The sequence below is a fragment of the Thermobia domestica genome, chromosome 4 (assembly GCF_964235325.1).
Source record: "Thermobia domestica chromosome 4, izTheDome1.hap1.1, whole genome shotgun sequence".
NCBI lineage: Eukaryota > Metazoa > Arthropoda > Insecta > Zygentoma > Lepismatidae > Thermobia > Thermobia domestica.
In genome coordinates this window covers 277,511,388-277,534,690 of record NC_137457.1, presented here as the reverse complement: position 1 = coordinate 277,534,690, position 23,303 = coordinate 277,511,388, and the positions used below count along the sequence as shown (strand labels likewise).

At 36.1% G+C, this 23,303-nt stretch overlaps 1 protein-coding gene across 6 annotated transcripts in view; it reads left to right on the top strand.

The window, feature by feature from the left end:
* Positions 1 to 23,303, top strand: part of LOC145684078 (uncharacterized) — a 155,501-nt gene that overhangs the window by 26,977 nt on the left and 105,221 nt on the right. For all 6 annotated transcript variants that reach the window (XM_081755946.1, XM_081755944.1, XM_081755942.1 and 3 more), the window contains exon 2: positions 9,230 to 9,427. In XM_081755946.1, coding sequence (XP_081612072.1) covers positions 9,234 to 9,427 — 194 coding nt within the window. In that variant the 5' untranslated portion in view covers positions 9,230 to 9,233. The remainder of the gene's footprint in view (positions 1 to 9,229; positions 9,428 to 23,303) is intronic.

Genomic DNA, 23,303 nt, shown 5'->3' with positions numbered 1-23,303 from the left:
CAGATGACAATGAAATTTTATGTAGTTATTTCGTTCGGATTTTGTAGACAACGCAATTTCTTCCGTTTTCTCTTCTCTGCTACTTTAGTACATTCCTGGTTGAACCATGAATGCGTGCTACGTATTTCTGCGTGCTCCAATATTTCTTTTGCTGAAATTTTAATGTTATCTCTAATTTCAACCAAGTATCGTGAACACTAGTGCACTCCGAACCTTCTAAAACCGAGAATCTATTCGACACTCCCATCTGGCTCCCCTCTCACCTGACTCTCTTCTATTAAAAAAAAATTAAATCGCTTCGTTTTCAGATATTGAATATTTCCTTTATTCAACGATAGTCTCTCTCTTACTATCACAATCAACTCCTCTGAACGACCGAACATCAGTTGTGCTAGACTGTTCTTTTCTGTCTACTAAATCATGATCAGTTTGAATATGTGATTTTCCATCTGATGAAGTCCAAGTGTATTTATGAATGTCGCGATGTTGGAATTTTGTAATCTTCACGATAAGGTTTCTGGATATTGCACAGTTCACGAGTCTAACGCCATTGTTACAACCTTCCTTATGCAAACATTTATTCCCTATAATCAGTTTGAAAATACTCTCTGGTCCTACCTTCGCATTGAAATCGCCTAACAGAATTTTCACATGGTATTGCGGGAGATGATCAAATACCCGTTCTATTCTTTCGTAAAAACTGTATTTTTAAATCGCCATCCTTATTTTCTTTTGGGGCATGTGCATTTAAAATAATATTACAGCACCGACCCTTAAGAGAAGTAAAAGAAAATATATCATCAACAAAATCAACCCATGTAATTGCTGATATTCGTTTGTGAACGAAAAGCCCAGCTCCTAGTTGGTAACTTTTAATTCGTTCCCCGTAAAAGAACGTAAAATTTCCCGACTTGATTCCTCTATTTCCTTCTCATCTAACTTCCTGATATCCCACTAGGTCCAACCTCTATTTCTAAACTCATTTTTTTTACAAATTTTAACGCGCCTGACTTATAGAGACTTCTTACATTTCATGTTCCAAATCTTATCTCGGTTTTACTTTGCGGAATTCGTGCCAAGTTATCAGTTCTGATCCGAGGATTCTGCGAACTTATCTGAACAATCCTTTTTTTTTACAGGATGAGGTTGTTAGCCTCACACCAAATTCTCAAGCTCGAGGATCACCCCTTGTCTTTCCGCGACTGCTTATTCAGTATATTCGGAGCTAACCTCTATATCCCAGAGGCCTTCTCCTCGATCCACAACCTGAGGACGCGCCGTGCCGTGGTGACAGGAAGACCACATTTTACGGAAATTAACACAGCTATATTTCAGAAATACAACAGGTCTGGACAGGAAATACAATTATCTGAACACTGCTTTAAAACACACAGGAACAATCAATATGCTCGGATATATGGATGCATATTAAGACTGTGAAAGCTTCGATGCCGTAAAAATCGTAAATTAGAGACTAGTGTCAGTATAGTATTACATAAATGCATCGTACGTTTGACTATCCGAACTATTCTCGATGTATCACATTGTTTCGTTTTATAGCTACATAACTTTATAATATTTTTGAAAGTGATTATACTCTTTACCTGTTCTCTGCCAATAGCAATTGTATGAATTTATAATACAAAACTGAAATACAGAAGAATAAAAAAAATGATGTGATATTTCGCAGGGCATCGTATATAAAGGGCGCCTTGTATTCTTCACAGGTTCTGTACCACCAGTCAGTATTTGAATTTATTAAACAAAGCTGGTATACAGGATAACTAAAACCACTTATCTATAATGTGATGTTTCGTAGGGCGTCTTATGTAAAGGGCGCACTGTACCTTTCACGGGTTCTTCGCCAACAATAACTGTGTGTATTTATTGTACTATTTCTGTGCTATACAGAAGAGTAAATAAAACCGTTCATCTTTGATGGGGTCTAGGAAGGGCGCCTAATGTAAAGGGCGCACTGCACCTTTCACAGGTTCTTTACCAATAAAACTGTAAGAATTTATTACTAAAAAGTTGTACCACTATTTATAGTGTGATATTTCCGAGGGCGCACCGGGACACGTCCCGGTGTCCCGGTGGGCCAGCACGGGCCTGGGATGAATATTGTGTGCATGGCTTTTTCGGGGCTCTCCCGTTTCCTTCCACTTTCGTCATGGCACCATTATTATTCATCTCAGTCTCCTTAGCCCCGGTACATAGTGTTAAAAAACTGAACTAAACTTAAAAATAGCAAAGAAAGAAAAATGTCGCGAAATCCGTGAAGCCCATCCGTGTTTTGTCGGACATATGTTGCACCACTGACACTTACTTCTGTTCCACGGTGGGGACACTTATTTGGAAGTATAAAAGCTTTTTCATGCCAGCCATCCGGAGTGAGATTTTCCTGGGTTTTTCGCATTCACACCTAGAGATGCAAAAGCTCGGAAAAAACCGGCTTTAAAAAAAAATAAAACTTTTTTTCTGCTTCGCTTTTTTGCTTGAGAAATTTTGGCCTTTTTTTTTAAATTTTTGCTTTAAATTGATAAAGCATACTTTGTTTTGCTTCTCTACATCACAAGAACTCATTTGAGTAGTTGATGTAGATAATAATATAAAACCTCTAAAATAAACCACGAATTTCGAAAAGATTTTTTTTAAATTCTTAACATATTTACATTATGAATTCCAAAGGAATAACCAATATATATAATATATAATTATTTTTAACTTCTTATACACAAAAATAAGTACTTTTTTTTTTTAAAAAAAAAAGATACACAAATAACTAGCAAAATTGTATGTAGTATTTTTACTTCAAAATATAACACACCCTATTTTTGAAACAAAAAATAAAACATGAGAGAAATACATTTATATGATAATCTTAAAAGCTGCACATCAAGAGCTTGGTTTCGGGTGGTTCTGTACATTTTTGAAAGTTTTAACTTTCATATACGTTGTATGAATATTTCGAACAATTTTTTCATTCATTGATCACATACGTAATAATGTTACCACCTATCAGGTGCTTGGAATGTGCAAAATCGGTAAAATTCCGAATTCTATAATGCACTGACTGTTTCTTAAGCTTGTTCAGAATCGGGAAAGTACCAAGTTTTCTGTTAATGGATCATATGCGTAATAGACTGTTCATCTGATCGTGCGGTTTCCTAGACTTATAACCACCATCACAGTTTACCCAGTCCTGAAGGTTTCTGAATTTTTAACGACAGGAATTCAACATATCATTACGAAACAGAGTTGGCAAAAGCCATGGTTTTTATTGAAAAAGCAAAAAAAAAAAAAAAAAAAAAAAAAAAAAAAAAAAAAAAAGTTTTTTTTTTTTTGTTTAAAAAATTTGTTCTATGTATTTATATCACATATGGACAGAAATAAGCTTGTTTCGTCTTGGTGTTAGTATGCAACAACTGGGTTATGCTGGAAGGGGTCACATAAGCTTAAAGCGAAATCCAAACCGCTTTTCGGCTTACATCCAAGAGAAATGGTCCTCCATTTGAACTCGAAACCGATACTAATTGGCCGCAAATGCAATACGTCTGCCGACTCACTCACGAAGGACTCCTGAAAAAAATACGTTGACTGATCCTTACATATTTGTTAATATAATCGTCAAAGAGTCATTAGGACAAAAGGACAAAATGATAATTAACAAGTGGAACCATTATACAGAATTACATATGGACAATTTCAAAGTACTACAGAATACAGAAGAACTAATTTAGTCCAAGTCAGTTCACTACGACTTTTATTAGTCGAACTGAAAGAAATATAACGACTTACTTTGCATATCAGTAAGAAAAATGAATAAAGATACGAATTATTTGAGTCCACTTTGGCTCTGACTCATTTATACATAAATGGTTATCAAAGATTCTTGCCTCAATAAATGCCTCTCGTGGGGTTTGTATGACCCCTCTCCCAAAGAAAGTACGGCATTTCGATGTATTTTATCAATAGTAAACATTATTAAAACGAAACAATGTTTAGAATTTTCCTTTGCTTGCATAACATTAACAGTAATAACAAACTATAAAAAAAATACGAAAGAAACATCCATAAGGTTACATAAAAAAAAAGTTGCTTTTGTAATATAATCTCTCTGAGTAAAGAATGGGACATTTAGGTCTGAATATAATGCGAATTGGGTTCCTGTCAGCAAGGCATGGCGCGTTCTCATGTTGCGGATCGAGGAGAAGGCCTCTAGATATAGAGGTTAGCTGCGAATATACTGAATAAGCAGTCGCGGACAGCCGACTAGGAGTGGTCCTCCAGCTTGGGGGTTTGGGTAGCGCTAACAACCTCATCCTAAAAAAAAAAAAAAAAAAAAAAAAAAAAAAAAAAAAAAAAAAAAAAAAAAGCACTTGTTCAGAAATATTCACAAAAGCGTCAGACAAGGACTGATAACTTGGCACGACCTCATCAAAAGAAAATGGACATAAGATTTGGAACATGGAATATTAGGAGTCTTTATAGGGCAGGCGCGTTAAAATCCGTAACGAGTGAGTTAGAGAAATACAGGATGGACATAGTAGGAGTTCAGGAAATTAGGTGGGATGGAAATGGATCTGTGAATTCCGGAAATTTTATGTTCTTCTACGGGGAAGGAAATAAAAATCACCAGTTAGGAACAGGGTTTTTCGTTCATAAACGCATATTACCAGCAATTAAACGGGTTGAATTTGTTACTGACAGACTTTCTTTTATTACTCTTAAGGGACGGTGGTGTGATATTGTTTTAAATGTACATGCCCCAACTGAAGATAAGGATGACGATATAAAAGACAGTTTTTACGAAGAAGTGGAACGGATATTTGACCAACTCCCGCGATACCATATGAAAATTCTATTAGGGGATTTCAATGCGAAGGTAGGACGAGAGGATATTTTCAAACCGATTATTGGGAACGAAAGTCTGCATAAGGAAAGTAATGACAACGGTGTTAGACTCGTGAACTTTGCAACATCCAAAAACCTAATCGTGAAGAATACAAAATTCCTGCATCGCGACATTCATAAATACACTTGGACATCACCAGACGGGAAAACACATAATCAAATTGATCACGTTTTAGTAGATAGAAGAAGGCAATCTAGCATAATTGATGACCGGTCGTTTAGAGGGGCTGATTGTGACACTGACTACTACCTGGTAGCAGCGATAATACGAGAGAGGTTATCGTTGAATAAATGTAATATTCATTGTCCGAAAACGGAGAGATTCAATTTAAAGAAATTAGAAGAGAGCCAGGTTAGAGAGAAATACCAGATTGAAGTTTCGAATAGATTTTCGGCTTTAGAAGATTCGGAGTACACTAGTGTTGAGGATACCTGGATTGAAATTCGAGATAGCATTAAAATTTCAGCAAAAGAAAATTTGGGACACGCGGAAATACGTAGGAACAAACCATGGTTTGACCAGGAATGCAAAAAACTAGCAGAGAAGAGAAAACAGGCAAAATTACGCTGGCTAGAAAATCCGAATGAAATAACTACTCAAAATTTCGCAGATATCAGGCGGGAAACTTCCAAAACTTTTAGAACAAAGAAACGCGATTTTCTGAAAGCTAAAATTAAGGAACTTGAAGATAATAGTAAAAATAAAAACGTACGGGACATGTATAAGGGAATCAACGAATTTAAGAAAGACTATCAACCTCGTGCTTATATATTAAAGAAATCTGACGGTACAGTTCTCACTGATACGGATAGCATCTTAAATAGATGGAAAGATTTCTTTGACGATTTGCTTAACACGCAGCCAAAAAGTAGTGTGCATGGAGAAAAGGAGATACACACCGCAGAAGCGTATATTCCAGAACCCAACCGAATAGAAGTAGAAACCGCTATAAAGAAATTAAAGAAACGCAAATCTCCGGGTATAGATGAAATTCTGGCTGAGTTAATTTTAGCTGGAGGCGAAAAATTGTGGAACAAGATACACAAACTCATTCTTCTTATCTGGAACAAGGAAGAATTGCCACAAGAGTGGAAAGAATCAATAATTGTTCCAATTCACAAGAAAGGCGACAAAACTGACTGTAATAATTATCAAGGCATTTCTCTTCTGTCAACATCCTATAAAATCCTTTCAAATATTCTATTAGCAAGACTGGCCCCATACGCAGATGAAATTATTGGAGATTATCAGTGCGGATTTAGACGAAATCGATCAACTATCGACCAAATATTTACCATTCGCCAGATATTCGAAAAAAGTTGGGAATACAATAGCCCGGTGCATCAACTATTTATTGATTTTAGAAAGGCGTACGACTCGATTAGGAGAGAAACATTATACAACGTTCTTACAGAACTTGGAATACCGAGAAAGCTAATTAGATTAATTAAGATATGTTTAAATGAATCCCAAAGTAAAGTCCGGGTAGGAAAATTTTTGTCCACGAGCTTTCACGTCGAAAATGGCCTGAAACAAGGAGATGCGTTGTCGCCATTATTATTTAACTTAGTTCTGGAATAAGCTATAAGGAAAATCAAAGATAGCAACCAGGGCCTACAGTTGAACGGTATTCACCAGGTTATGGCATATGCTGATGATGTAAATTTAATAGGGGATGATAGAAGAACAATAGAAAGAAATGCAGAGATCTTATTAAACGCTTGCAGGGACATGGGTTTAGAAGTAAATGCATAGAAAACTAAATACATGGAAGTGCGTCGGGACCGGAATACAGCAAATTATAGATGCGTTAAAATATTAAATAATACTTTTGATAAAGTGGATAGTTTCAAATATCTAGGATCAATATTAACAGAGGAAAATTGTATCCACGAAGAAATTAAATGTCGACTAAAAGCAGGGAATTCGTTTTACTATACGGTTCAAAATCTCTTGTCGTCGCGAATTCTGTCGAGGAATTTGAAGCTTAAAATATACAAAACGATAATCATGCCTGTTGTTTTGTAGGGCTGCGAAACATGGTCACTTACTCTGAGGGAAGAACATAGACTGAAAGTATTTGAGAACAAGATCCTGAGACTAATATTCGGACCAAAGAGGAACGGGAATGGGGAATGGCGGAAACTTCATAACGAGGAACTACATAATTTATACGGTTTACCCAACATTGTTAAAGTCGTCAAGTCTAGGAGGCTTAGGTGGGCAGGTCATGTAGCTAGAATGGAAGAAAGTAGAAACGCTTTCAAAGTCATGAATGGAAGACCCATCGGAAAACGACCATTAGGAAGACCTAGGCGCAGATGAGAGGACAATATTAAGATGGATCTCGCAGGGATAGGAATGCAAATTAGAAACTGGATGCAGTTAGCTAAGGATAGAAGTCAGTGGAGAGCTTTTGTGAACGCGGCATTGAACCTCCGGGTTCCATAGGCCATAGAGTTAGTTTTAGTTAGTTATAGTACGAATTGGAGTGAAACGTGATGGAGTATGGGAGTGAAACGTGATAACCCATAAATGTGTGTTCATCAAGATTTTACGAATAGCTACACTTTTACGAACATTTTTCATATTTTGGTGTAAACCATTTTTTTAAATGACTTTTTTAAACCAGCCAACCCTGTTAAAAACCGAAAAAAAGTGACTTTTTACCCTCTACCCTGAGTCCGTCCATATAAGGATTGAATATTAGTTCTAGTGGCTCCAAAATATTCGTTTGGTAATAAAGCTTCATTGATTTTAACCTTTTTGTCTGCTTTGCGTGGAAAAACTATTTGCACATATGAGACACTTAGAACATGACTTCACGAATCACGGAGACGATAGAATGCTCTCTTTTATTACATTCCGACAAACATACCCATGCATCGTTCAGCTACTACAAACTTTCACCTATACCCTGCAAGCTAAGGTTCGTACAGCTTTCGATTGTTCGTCTTCCTCTCCAGGAAGTCGTTCCTTATATTTTATTACCGGAGGTAAATCTTGCGCAGTTATACGATTTACAGTCACGGCGAAACATTGTACTGCCCTTGAATGTATTTATTGAGAAAGTGGGTTTTAACGTCGCACGAAGGAATGTACGTTGTGCACCACATCGTGGGTACTCCCTGGCCTACGTTGTCTGTAATGTTAATATTGGAGAGACCATCAACGGCAGAGGTGTTGCGGTTCAGTGGCGTTGAACCCTTTCTTTTGTTGTATACTGTTTACTTATTTGACTATAACTATAACTATACAAGAAGGGCATGAGTGTAATGCTCTCAGAAGTTGATAATTGTTAGAGCCATTTTCGAACTACCCACAGTAACTTTTCGCGGGTGTTTACGCGTGCTGCTTTCTAGCAGTGGAATTCGAGAGTATAAACTTGAAATAATTTTCTGATTGTAAAAGAAAGAAAAAGAAGAAAATCAATTGCAAACAAGCATTTTTTTAAATGACTAAAATACCACGCATATAAGAACTGAGTAATTATGATTTCATGCGCATATTCTGTTGCACAGCACAATTAACATTTCTTTATGTGAAGGCAGTCTTGTGTTTAGAAGCAATCTCCTTAACATAGAGAATTCCTTGAGACTTTTGAACTAAAGTTCATAAATTCACGATGCCAAAGGTGGCCCTTGCTATGTGAGGTATGACTTATCTAAAGTACTTTGACAATTTTTGTTCTTGTTTAAAATAGGACGGCGAAAAAAATCCATGAGAAATTCTTTTTGTGCTAGAATAACAAAAATATAAAACCAAAAGTTAGTATTATTTTTCGTCTGTCTGAGAAATCATATTATATTCTTTGCAAATATATGAAAGAAAACCAATCAATACTAATGTTGTGCTTATTATTGGTAGACGGGTTGATAGAATTAGTCCTCCTTCAGTTTCAACAAAAAAATCAGAAGAGTCTATTGTCTGGAGTTTCAGACGCGATTTTCTTATTTTGGCGCTGAATGTGTCTTACGTGCTAATGGTAAAATTGTTCAAGTTGATCCAGTATATTACACAGATTACATCAACCATATTCGATACTTCTATAGTGTGATTAATCTTTTGTACAACTGAAAAAAGAAAGTAAAAAAAAAAAAAAAAAAAAAAATTGTTTTAAATTTCCCACCTGCTTGCTTTTAAGATAATTTTTGTAGAATGATATTATGATAACTGTGTGATTATTTTTGCGTTAATTAACCACTGTATAAGAGCTTTTCTAGGCTAATTTAGATTTGAATCCGTTCCGTATTTATAATGAATACTCTGTATTAACAGTTCGTATTAAGTTCTGTTCTGTTCTTTATTTTTCAGTGTCATGCGCTCTAGGTCTCCTCATAGACGATCTCCATCAAGAATGTCAAGACGTTCTCCAAGTTTCCGCGGAGGCCCAGGAGATATAAGACCTCCCGGACGAAGGGGAAGGTCCCCAGACCGAAGGGGAAGAAGAGTGGTGCCAGGCCTAAGACCGAGATCTCGCGAAAGAAGAGATTACAGACATTCTCCGAGACGGTAAGTTTATTTTAAACCAAGAAAAGTCTTAAATTTTGGTTTATAGTTTCGAACAGGACAAGTATTAGGTAGAATTACACTACACATAATGTTACCGAAATAAGACGAATTAAAATTTACTAATTTGGGGCAACTAAATTAGAAAATGACATTAAAAAATTAAAGGCTAGTTCTGTTTTTTGAGGTACACTCTTGGCATAAAATTACAGTTTTTGCACTAAATTTTGGGTTTTCCTCATATAGTCATTGGCAACACTGCAAGAGCATATATTTTTCATAATACGATATCGGATTTTGATAAAGATTTTCAGTTCGTATGAATTGTACGAAAATTGTATAATTGATATTGCAGTTAGTGATACTGCAATGTGCTGCCAAGATAATTACGTTGTAATTCTAATGAAAGAGCAGGGTGTCTATCGGTCACGAAATTCACGAATGTCACGAAAAAGTCACGAAATCAGAAAACGGTCATGAAAGTCACGAAAAAGTCACGAAATTTAGCTTTTGGGTCACGATTTTTTAACTGTACAAATGTAAGTACAGATTGGAAAATTTCGTTCTATAAAACGTCAAAATTCACCGCCAAAAATGTCTATGTTCGGCTTTAGACAGTACCAAATCGCAAGCAAAGTACGTTTCTATCGCATGGATGAAAATTCAGCCTAATTTGGACCCAAATTTGCTCTTCAAAATGTTAGGAAATTTTATGACTTGGTGAAGAAAAGGTCACGAAAAAGTCTCGAAATTTCATTTTGAAATTTTAGTAGACACCCTGAAGAGGAAACAACCGATTATATTAACACACCATATCCTCTGTAGATGTGAATTCAATAACGCACAAAGAATGAAAAAGTGACCGACTGGACCGGGACTCGAACCCATTCATTTTTTCACTCTGTGCGTTACTGAATTCACATCTACAGACAATATGGTGTGCTAATATAATCGGTTGTTTCCTCTTTCTTTAATATCTATGTGAAATCACAACCGCCATAGTGCTCAATATATGGACACAGGGATTGTCCAGTTGCAGGAGGGGGCTGTGGTACAATCCGCGGCAAAAAACCTGCAACATGAGCATATAAGTTTATTGTGAAATGACGAAGTCTTTTGCTTCAAAATAAGTGTGCACGGGAGGAGGCTGAGGTTTATCCTGGCGTGATTCGTTCCACTTAGGCGTTATGTTCATTCCCTGTGCTGTTAGGCGTAGTTTCACAATAAACTTACATCCTCATGTTGCAGGTTTTTTGCCGCGTATTGTACAACCCACGTTGTTTGAGTGGTATGGTTTGCCCAAATGCCCCCCCCCCCAAAAAAAAAAAACTGTTTATTTTCCGGTTGGACCCACCTGGGGTTTTGAGCTTTTTATTAGTATATTATTAGTACAACTAAAGTGCTCACATTGAAAGTGATTTTTATCAGATTTTGGACTCTTCTTGGGCGAATTAGGTGCTTTCACATTAAGGAATACAACAACATTCAACATAAGACCTTTATAAAGTTCTGAATGCATAGAACGAATAAAAAAACCTTACCTTAGCTTGAGATAATTATAAATCAAATTAATGTATGGATTGTGCTTATAGCATATTTGTAGCAAAATATGCAATTTATATATTTTAGAAAATACTTTCCGTGAATAGTGTGCTCGCCGAATCGGCCATGCCGAGGGACGTTATATCTCATGTTTGACGGGTTCAAGGCCATAGGTGCAGGTACTACCAGTAAATATGTAGTGCATTCGTAAAACTATTAGTATTATTTTTGATTACCTTTGGTAACACAAATATTCTTCAGTAAAATTTGGTTTTCCAACAGCAAAAGTTTAGTTCAGTCATTGTTAGTACTCTTCAAATAAGCATTCTGTAGAATCAACACCAGCAATAGCGTAAACATTCTTGTCAAATTTAAGAAGCTTAATGCTCAGAGTTCCGAAAACTATAACGCCTACTATTTCCAGTGCTGAATTCAAACTTCTGTACTAGTGGAAGTTTCAATGTACAGTAAAGAAAGCTGCATTTTCGAAGAAGAAGAAAAAAAAAGTCGCGAAAGAAGTGCTCGGGAAATTCCCGCAATTGAACGCACAAAGCATCGGAAGCAAATACTTCAACAATAAAACTATTTATTTTATGCTGGAAGATATTGAATTTAAGACATTTTAAAACATTTAATTTATAAAACATGTATTACATCGTTGTTTTAAATTAATTTTCTGGAAAGAACCGTCTTGCAACACGGACGTCGTTAGTGGTTGGGTCGGGGGACGCATCCTTTCCAGATTTTAGTCAACTGTCAAAGAAAATAAGACAACTTTGTATATATAACTTTTGTCGGGAAGAGGATTTTGATTCATCCGACACTTCCCTCCTCCCCAGATTTAAAAAGCTAACGACGCCAGTGCTTGCAGCAAATGCTCGGGAAATTCCTGTAATTGAACGCACAAAGTATCGGAAGTGAACTTCAACAATGTTTGGGTTTTAAATTAATATATTTGGTGTTCATACTTGGTGAACATTACTGAGGCTCCTGGGATGATTCGGTCTACATTTGTTCGTTCGTCTGCCTGTACCACACACACTACAGGGTACCACTGTCCGTCTTTTGAGTTTAAATTTTCAGGGTACAAGCACGAAACATACTAAATTTCCTGTATAGATTTTGGAGGGTATCCATGCTACAAAGAGCAATTTTCGGTCTTTTACGTTGAAAGTTTCAGAGGAGAAACTCGAGACACTCTAAATTAGCTGCATATATTTTATCGGCGATCAAACGTAAAATTTCAAAATGGCGGCAATTTTTTCAAAACAGCAATGAATAGAAAATTGTTGCAACTTGTGAGAACGATAATCTTGATATATAAATCACATTTTAACACTTTTATCCCAAAGACATTGAAATATTTCGGGAAAAAAAGAAAATAAAAAACAAACCCGAAAATACCCAGGTGGTTTGGGCTTTTCAAAAAAAACCCTGCTGTGTGGAGAGCACCGACCTCGAGAGTGAGAAAGTGAGAGGCTATTCTAGGAAGCGGACTGGATGGCGTAATGGTTAAAGCATCGGCACGGTATGCCGGAGGTCCTGGGTTCGAGTCGGTCCAGTCGGTAACTTTTTCACTCTTTGTGCGTTACGTTGTAATAGTTTAAGTTGGCATTCTTGTGTTACAGAGAAGAAAAATGCTTCGGAAATGTTTTAATATTCCGAATAATTTCTGCTGTATTAGCAGTGAGGTATTGCTTGTAGTAAGTGTTCAGTTTTGCCACCTATAGTAATGGCGTTTTGTGTGTGTTTTGGGTTTTAGAGGATTAGGCTAAAAGTGTATCCATGTGTGCTAACTGCACTACGTTTTTACCGAAACTTAGTGTATTAATGGAAAAGGACTGTGTATGCCATCTACTGTACTCGTTTTTAGTCAGCTTACTGATTGTCTATCTCTGTATGGTTCCCTGTCTTACGAAATGAAGAGAAAATAAACAGTTGTATACTCTAATATACTCTCTGCGATCAGACCTGTGCTTCATGACTAAGGACTTCCAATTTCTGAACGCCCAGAAAATGTTTCTGACTAAAATAACTTTGTCTCATCAAATTGCGAAGAGCAAAATACATTAGCTCCCCTAAATGCATACTACTTGGAAAACAGATCTCTCATTTCAGGGCTTGTCTTAGGAAATGCGGGGTCTAATTGGGAACAATTTTGGTCGGTCCCAGATTCCCAGCTAATTTGCAATGTGCTGTTGTTCGTACTTGACAAACCAAGCGTATAGTAAACTCTAACATGGGGCTCAATTGGGAGAAGTCAGTCCAGTCGGTTTAAAGGCCGGCCCTGGATCGAATCTCAGAAAGAGAGGTCCACAGAAGGAGAGCTCACTTGTTTGGTCAGAGATCAAGAATACTCTAAAATTAAGACAAAATTTTGAGCATCATGCTTACAACAGTGGAATTATCTACACCATTCCGAGTAACAATTAGCATTCCCAGTGGCAAGAAGAAATTTGAGAAGTTCTTTAAAACTGAAGATGATTTTAATATATGCTGCAAACTTACAGAGAACCTGGTGGGTGAGTTGAATATGAGGCACAATCCTGATCAGTAGAATAGAATAGAATATTTATTGTCATTAAACAACATTTGTTGCAATAGACATTGTCAGAATATAAATAAATATATACAAAGAAAGAAAAAAAAAGGTTACAATTTACACTTGTCTTCAAATTCGTTGATACTATAAATAGAATTACTTACAGGAAAAGATTTACAATGTTTTTTGAAATCATTATCACACATCATTCGTATATGCACTGGCAATGTATTATATAGTTTCATTCCTGTATATTTATAACTTCTTTGTGTTATACTTAGCCTAATATAAGGCGTATTTAAGTCATCTTTATGTCTAGTATTATATGAATGGATATTGTTACGACAACCTAAACTGCTCGCATTTTCTTTAACGTACATAAGACAACTATAAATATATAGAGAGGGAACTGTCATAATTTGTAAATCCGTAAAATATTGTATACACGATACACTATCAGTTAAACCTTTTATTGCTCTTATGGCTTTTTTCTGCCATTTAAAGACAGTCTGGGCACCTGGTGAATTTCCCCACAATATTATGCCATACTGTAGGTGAGAATGAAAAAAGGCATAGTATGCTGCAAGAAGCATTGTTTCTGTAACTGTTGTTTTCAGTTTACGTAATAAAAATAGCACTTTAAATATTTCCTGCATAAATTTTCAGTATGTTCACTCCAGTTTAATTTCGGATCTAGATGGATTCCCAGTAGTTTTACGGAATGGTGCATATCTACCTCAGTCATATGATTACTAACAGAAAAATATATAGCCTCTGTTTTAGATTCATTTATATAAAGTTTATTATGCTTTAACCATATAGATGATATCTCAAGCATTTCATTGCTTTTAGTTTTAACACTTACTAAATTCTTACCCGTATTTAGAAGAGTTGTGTCGTCAGCATATAATACAGATTTGCAAGGTAGAAAACTCGGGAAATCATTTATATAGATAAGAAAGACAGTAAGAAAAAAATATAATTTTTACATTATATATACTCCTAGAAGCTTGTAAATCGTGGCCTGGAAAACTTGGAAAAATGAGGGAATTCGTGATCGCCAAATAAGTGGGAACTGATCTTAACATACTAACATTCCAGTTAATGACCTCTGTCAACGTTCAAAATTTCTTCACCATTCCTTAAACAACATATGACTTAGGATCAATAAATGATAAATTGTTTCGGCGGTCATGAACCTTTGCATATTAACAACCTCCAACCGTCGTGCCTAAATTGCATGGGAATAGATTAATGTGTGACAGTTGAAGATCGCTACTACTCACCATCTGTAATGAGTAGGTTCGAAGCGGGAACAGAGAAAAACCACACAAATTTAACTTTCATTTAAATATCTGTATTCTATGAAATATCATGTGTTAATGTTGATAATGTAAACTGTGTATAACGCGTCAGATCACATATCGTAAGCATCTAAGAAGTCAGTCACGAATAACTCGTACATAGCTGAGATACACATACCTTGTTAATAGATGACTGTCTGGACTGGATGTTGAAGTTCTATAACGATGAATAGCTCGTGCTGCGAATAGTCTATGTTCGCCGACTATTGTTCAACCATAATCCAAGTTAATGGTTGTACTGGACAATGCTAGATCTTCCTAGATCTACTCCTGGACTGGACTCACAGTTGACTAATTACTGTGATAAGAGTACAAGTGGTTCTCTCTGTCGATACTCCACTTCTGATCCAAATACTTTCGGACCAGAGGTTTTTATTCTCAGTTTCCAGACATTCTGGAATTCATGTTGTTGACTTTTTGTATATCTCAGCTATTGGTAAAACATTGGTTTCACCCGAATTACATCGTGATCAAATTCTCAGACCAACAAATTTCTGCAAATCTGACAGTTATGCCACAGTCAAAGTGTGTCACTGTTACTGCATTACATCTTGATGACATTTCAATTCTTCAACCAAAACATTGCAAATCACAATAACATACAAACTGACGACTTAGCGTCTAGCCATAACATTCAACGCATTTACAAATTATTAACGTAAACAAATAAACACAAACACGTGTTTACACTATATGACAACATTTCATTACTATACTTTGATACAACATTTAATAACTGAGATGTTCTATCTCCAAAATAATATGTTCCAAAACCGTATATATCCACAATATATATAAGATGTAGAAACCTTTCCCTTGATGATCTGTATCACCATGAAAAGTTACTGAATATTGCTCAAAGACTATTGGAAATATAGTCTCCCCAAATATGTGCGCAAATGACTTCGCATGCTCAGCTCTCAGTAATGCCGCTATCTCGAAAAAAGAGCTAATTAAGTAATTTAATTATATTTTCATGTTCAGCAACTCAGAAAACATAGAGAAGTCATTTTCGTTTTGTTGGAACAGTGTTATTTACGCTAAAACATGTGCTTAAGCTGACAGATTATACGGCCATTTGAGATTACACTTATAATTTTACTACGTAGTATGTGTTTTATAACTCATTTCAAAACATGACGTCCTCAGCACCAGGAGACATTCGTAGAACATATCTTTCGGCATTTCCTTAAAATTGAATAAAGTACAAAAATTCGAAGAGCGATCTTAGTTGAAGACCTACTAACATCTTACAGTTATATTCTCAACTAAAATACAGGCTCCGTCAGAAGAAGGTATGGAACGAGGTCATTATATTTTGAAATATACTGTAACTCAAGATGTAAATATTTGGCATGCTTTTTGACCGCAGAATCACAGTAAAGAATAAAGGAATAATTTACAAAACAATGGTTAGACCGGTAATGTATACGGAGCAGAAACATGACCAATAAAGAGAGCATAGATTGAATGTAACTAAATGAGAATACTGCGCTGAATGTGTCGATGGTAACAAGAAACAGTAAAGTGTAAGAACAACAACCAAGATTGTAGAGATATCTAAGAAGATCCAAAAAAGAAATCTGTAGTTGTATGGCCATCTAATGAGAACAAACGACTATGTGGTCAGAAGAGTGATGGCAATAAAAGTAGATGGGAAGAGGGGGCGAGGAAGACCAAGAAGGAACTGGATGGATATGGTTAAGAGTGACTTCATAGAGAAAGCTGAAATAGGGAAGGAATTCCGGTACATGGCTTTATGGAGAAGACTCATTACAAAAGGCGACCTCACATCAGGGTTGGCAAAAACCATGTTTTTTATTGAAAAAACCAGAAAACCTGGTTTATTCGGTTTAAACCCACCCCCCTTTTTTTGGTTTAAATGATTTGCTCTATGTATTTGTATCACATATGGACAGAAATAAGTTTGTTTCGCCTTGGTATTATTATGCAACAACTGGGTTATGCTGAAAGAGGTCACATAAGCTTAAAGCGAAATCCAAACGCTTCTCGGCTTACATACGAAAGAAATTGTCCTCCATTTGAACCAGGGACGTAGCTAAGGGGGGGCCCGGGGGGCACCGGCCTTCCCAAATCTTGGCTTGGCCCCCCAAATATTTATTTAAAATTATATGTTACAAATTGTTTTTATCCGACAATAAATTTTAAAAATATCCATAGTAAACTGAAATTATTCATATTTCTAAGAATTTTTAAAAAATTCATTTATAGGTATTTCTTAAACATTAAAAGTGAACGGTAATAACTTTTACACCGTCACCTTCGTTAACATTGCGAGGTCCTTCCAACCCTTAGAGTCGCCTTGAAGTACTAAGGCTAAAAAGCTATACGAATGCACTTTGTATAACCGACTAAGAAAAAAAAATGAAAAGTTGATTCGACTCAAAGGCTAGGAGAATACTTCTCCCACATTGCTGGGTTTTGCAACATAGTATCTTATAGTATCTTTTAATTGTTTTACGAGAAGGTACTGAGTGTAGGTTTACTCTGGCGCTGGCAACTGTGGCTGAGCGGGAAAGAGTCTATTTTCTTACTGAACGTGGAATCCACACTGTTATGTTTGCTATGCATGTGTTCTTGAAATTAAGTTAAATATGGAGAGATTTATAAAATCTGGATATTTTATTTCACACGAAAAAAGTGATAAGCAATTGGTGAGTACCTTCAGTGAAACTGATAAGGTGCGTGTTGTTGCTTAGGAAAATATTCATTCGGACAGTGTTGATAAGGAAGGTGCTAGCATCTCACAGCAAAACATTCATGTGAATGACTGCTTTCAGAGGTCCAAAGAAACTGGAGATGTCCTGAATCTGCAAAACGATACATCTGGAAAAGAAATAAGAACCCGTCGAGAGTGCTTAAAGCATATAGAAAAAATAGTGGTGATTGTGATCCATTTGGGTCGATAGGGATTGGCTTTCCGAGGCAACGATGAAGATGACAGCAGTTTAAATAAAGGGAATTTCTTGCAAACATTTGAGTTGTTACGACGTTTTGATTCTTTTTTATAGAATTATACAGCGCCAGGGAATATCACTTATGTATCCCCAGAAATTCCAAATGAAGTTATCTTGTGCTGCGGTGAGGAAATCATCAACGTCATTGTAAGTGCCGCTAGAAAATTCAGCGTTATGGCTATGAAACGCGAGATGTTAATGTTTCTGAACAACTTAGTGTTTATGTGAGATATGTGAAAAATTCTAAACCGATAGAGCACTTTTTGAAATTTGTCAAACTTCGTGAGGTAAATGCTGAATACATATCGAAAACAATTATCGAAACTTTGGCTTCTGTACCGGTAGGTGTTAATAAGGACTCAAAATGCATTGGGCAAGCTTACGATGGGGCGAGCGTTATGAGAGGCCACATAGGTAGTGTGCAAAAGTAATTTCGAAAGTCTTATCCCCTCGCACTGAATATCCATTGCAATGCACATCAATTAAATTTATTGTAGAAGTGTGTTCGTTCGAACAAGTAAATACATTTTTTGATTTATTGCAGACTTTGCATAACTATTTCTACGTCGTAAAAGCTCATAGACGAATACAGCAGGCTCAGACAGCGTTAGGTTTGGAGCACTCCAGTATGTCTGATTTTAGACATTCGTTGCGCTTCACATGTTCATTCATTGAATGCTATAAAAAAGAATGATGGAGCTATAATCTTTGCATTAGAGGGAAAGGATACTAAGAAGACTACTGAAGCTGAGGGTATTGCGAACAAACTGAAATCATTTGCCACTGTTTCATGCTTGATTGTTTTTAGTAAGATCTTGGGAATTACTAGTGGCCTGAATAATTTTCTACAAGGAGAAGATATTACCCTAGCAAACGCCCAGCTACTTATTTGTTCGGTTGTTGAAGCCATAAAAGAACTTAGAACAAAGGAAAATTCATTGCGTCTCTACACTGAAGCATAGGAGTTTGTCAAACAAAATGGTATAGAAAGTTTTAATCAACCAAAGAGCAGAGAAAAGCGAAATGATAGTAGTATAAAAGATTTTCTGGTTTCGGGTAGTATTCCGAAGAAAAAAACACAGGTTTACACTGAAGCGAATTTTCGTACAGAACTCCTATATCCAATGGTTGAAAACATTGCGAACGAGTTTGACAGACGATTCTGTTAGGAAAATATATCTGTAATTCGTGGTATTCAAGCGTGTCATCCTAAATCAAAACTGTTCTTGATGAAGGAGGCAACGGGAGAGTCTGCTACACAATTCGAAATAGATTTTCCTGAACATGAATTCATTGTTATAAAAAATTATGTACAATCTCTTATGAAGGAGAAAGAAATTACAAATATCTCGGACCTGTATGCTGCTCTGTCCAAGCCAATTTTCCCCCAACTACGAATTTGGTGAAAATAGCCTTGACGCTACCTGTGTCATCAGCTTCTTGTGAGTGTTCTTTGAGCGTGCATAAAAGGTTCAAATCATATCTTAAATGTAAGTCTGGTTAGGATAGAACATCAGCGTTAGTCGCACTTGAAATAGAACAATAGATAGCCTCTAAGCATGTAGAAGATAAAATTATTGATATATTCGCAAAGTCGTTGCATAGGCGTCACAGTTTGTGTTCAGCAAGTAATTTGTAAATACAATGTGGCAAAACGTTCTCAGATGATGCAAGAACAGCATTAAAGAAAATAGTATTGTAATATTAGGCCAATATTTTACCAATTATTATTTTATTATATATGTACTTCGCTGATTAGATTTTTTTTGTTCACGGAAGTTCAAATAATTGTAGTAACCTCTTGGATTGATTTATGTTTGAGACGCACGGAAGACAACTATTTTGTAAACAATAAAATGTACTACACTGTAAACAATTAGGGTCACATTTATTGACCGATTACCATCAATTCTGGCTGCCAACAGAGTACCCTAAAATTTACGGTAATAGTATTTAAGTTATGGTAATAGGGCATACATACGACCTTTTTGTGGCCTAACTTATAACCATAAATTTTACAGTAATACTGTAAATTTTAGGGTAACCGGTAGGCAGCCAGAATTGTCGGTAATCGGTCAGTAAATGTGACCGTAATTGTGTACAGTATAATATATGAAGGAAGTCAGGATCCTTGAAAAGTAACAGTAAAATATACGTCTCGATAGCCTGTGTGTTCAGTTTAGGTAGCCTCATAGAACACATCGCATTTTTTGGGTAGTGAACGTCTGTTACTATATTATTTCTATTTTCTCAAGCTACAAAGTATATAAAGGTACAAAGCAAAAAGGTATGTATAAATGTACCAAAAAGTATTTGTATGAAGTATTGGGTTTTATAATGTCCTTGCATAGGTAAACATTATTAATACATAATTTTTAATTATTGTTTCATTATCGCATTTCGCAAGAGAGGTTCACATTTCTAACCTCCGAAAGAGTAGTTAAAGTTTAATTTAGGGCAGTTTATTGGTGAGTATTCCAAACGATATTTTCCGCGAATTATCCTGAGTACACTACAGTATATATATATATATATATATATATATATATATATATATATATATATATATATATATATATATATATATAAAATATGGGTTATTCCATTTGTAAATATGGCCCCCCCAAACTCAGAACTCTGGCTACGTCCCTGATTTGAACTAGAAACCGGGACCAATTGGCCACAAATGCGATACGTCTGCCGACTCACACACGAAGGACTCCTGATAAAAATACGTTGTATTGGTCTCTACATACAGAAGAAGTAATTTAGTCCACCACGACTTTTATTAGTCCAAGTTAAAGAAATACGACGACTTAATTTGATATCAGTATGAAAAGCGAATAAAGATACGAATTATTTGAGTCCACTTTGGCTCTAACCCATTTATACATAAATAGAGACAAAAGATACTTCTGATTTCAATAAATGCCTCTCGTGGGGTTTGTACGAACCCCCCCAAAAAGTACGCAATTTCGTTATCAATAGTAAACATTATTAAAATGAAACAATATTTAGGTTTTTTCTTTGATTGCAATTGCGTAACAATAATAACAAACTATAAAAAATCACAAAAGAATCATTCATAAAATAAAATAAAGTTGCTTTTGTAGTATAATCATGAGTAATGAATGGGGAATTTAGGTCTGAATATAATACGAATAATATAGGGAGTGAATCGTGGTAACCCACAAATGTGTGTTCATCAATATTTTATGAACACTTACACTTTTACGAACATTTTTCGTTTTTGGTTTAAACCAGTTTTCTTTCTTTCTTTTTTCTTTTTCTTTTCTTTTTTTTTTTTTTAAACAGCTGGTTTAAACCAGCCAACCCTGCCTCACATACATGGGAAAAGGTAGAGGGAAAGAAGATTAGTACAGAACATTCCCGACTAACCGAGTTCCGGGTTAACCGAAGTGGTCCTGGAAAAAGAAAGAAAAAATGCCGGAGTGAATGGCGCATGTTGTAGTGTATATAGACGGATTCAAGGTTGAAGGGTTGTTCGTTTCACTTCCATTAGCGTCACAGACGCAAAAGCTGGGTGAGACAGAAAACACTGTCTCACGAGCCCCTTCCTTACCCACCGCACTCCCGAGGAATACGTTTTGGATCCGCCTCTGGTAGTGTACGACCAGAAGCCAAGGCGACGTGTCAATTTGTATAAATTAAAGTGCTTTGAAAACTAGAAACAAATTGACAGCTCAAAACCACGTGCAGATTTGTCTTGAAGAAGGGAATCTTCGTCATTTTAGCAACAGTGGGTGGAGGGTTTTCTTTGCAACAGACCTCAACATTCCAATGTTGTCCCTAAATAGTAAACACGTGTTTTCAGAAGGAAAGGAGTGTCTTTCATTTCTTTGTGCGTGGAAGGGGAAAAAAAAAGAAAAAGAAAAAAAACTGCATACAAAATAACTGCAACACCTAAGAAAAATCGATACATTTTGCGAATTGTTATGTATATTATGAAGGTTATTAATTGCAGTGGTTTCAAATTATTTCTTATAGATCATTTGGTGTTTTATCTACTACATATATAGAGTCAAATGATTCCAATACAATATATTACATAATAATACGCTGCAGATAGCCATTATTACAAAAAATATGAACATACTTGTTTTCTTGCACTTTGTATGAATGCATGTTAACATCTTATTAATGAACAAGAAATGGATGCGAGTTTTTTTGAACAGTAACTGTTAGGTGTATAAAAGCCATAACTGCGTCTATACCCCATTCAGTACTTTGTATGTTTCCCATGTGCCGCTTTCAGTGCTGCCAGCCTACTTGTCATGCTGTGTACGAGAGACTGGCACAAGAATACGTCTAATCATGGAACCAAACTTGCATCATAGCTTCAATAAGTTCCTTCCTTGTTTTGAAGCACTTCCCCGAAAGCTTGCGGGTCATGATATACTATAAACTTTCAATAGGAGTCATGTCTGGTAACCATCACAACCTTTGGATATGCATGTCTTAACCACAGCAGCTCTGTGACACGGCACATCGTCATCTTGAAATATGAAATAATCTAAGTTTTTGTCTGAGAAATGATCCCTTGCTGTTGGTAGAAGTATACTGTTTAAAATGTCCATGTACTGTGCATTAACTGATCTATCGCAAATTTCTAGTCTTCTGACACCTTTCTACGTGAAACAGCTCCACATTCCAACCAAACTTCTCTGTCGGTGATATACAGTCGCTATTAAGTTCTTCCCCACTTCTCATCCATAGTTGGATGCCACTGCCATTCCCAAACACCTTAAACTTTTTTCATTGGAGAAAATCACATGTTCCCATTCTTCAACACCCCACGCTTCGTACATGCTAAGAAAGTGTTTCCTGGTTCGTACGTGATTTGCGTTAAGTATAGGCTTCTTTGTAGGTGTTTTCTTCCGACTTCCTTGTTCCTTTTGCTGTCTAACAATTGTCACGTAGCTTGCACTAACACCAGTATCATTGGACACAGTTTGAGCAATTTTTCGTGAAGAAGATGCTGTGCTTGTCATAGATAGGGCCTTTATTTTTCTGTGTATCTGATGGCATGTTTTTCGCCTTCGGCCATATTTGTCTCTCAAAGAGGACTTCTTATATATTGTTAGCTTTTTAGTAACTACCAACCGTTGTATGATGCAGTTCAAGTTGTTCTGCAATTTGACGTTGCAAAATGGTACAACGCCAGTGTCTCCCCCCCCCCCCCTCATTTACGAGAGAATGTGTCGGGGTCAGTATTTTACCCATTTTTAGTACGTAATCACACTAACTATTGAGAAGCAATCACAAAGCACTAAATATCATATACAAATCATAAACAACAACTCACAAGCACAAAAGGTTACGTCTGGAAGAAATTTTTATTAACAACGATCAGCGGATCACCATTCACTTGTGCATACATGAAGCAGTCATTTGCGTATTAAATGTACTTCCACCTGTTGAGCAAAGAGCAC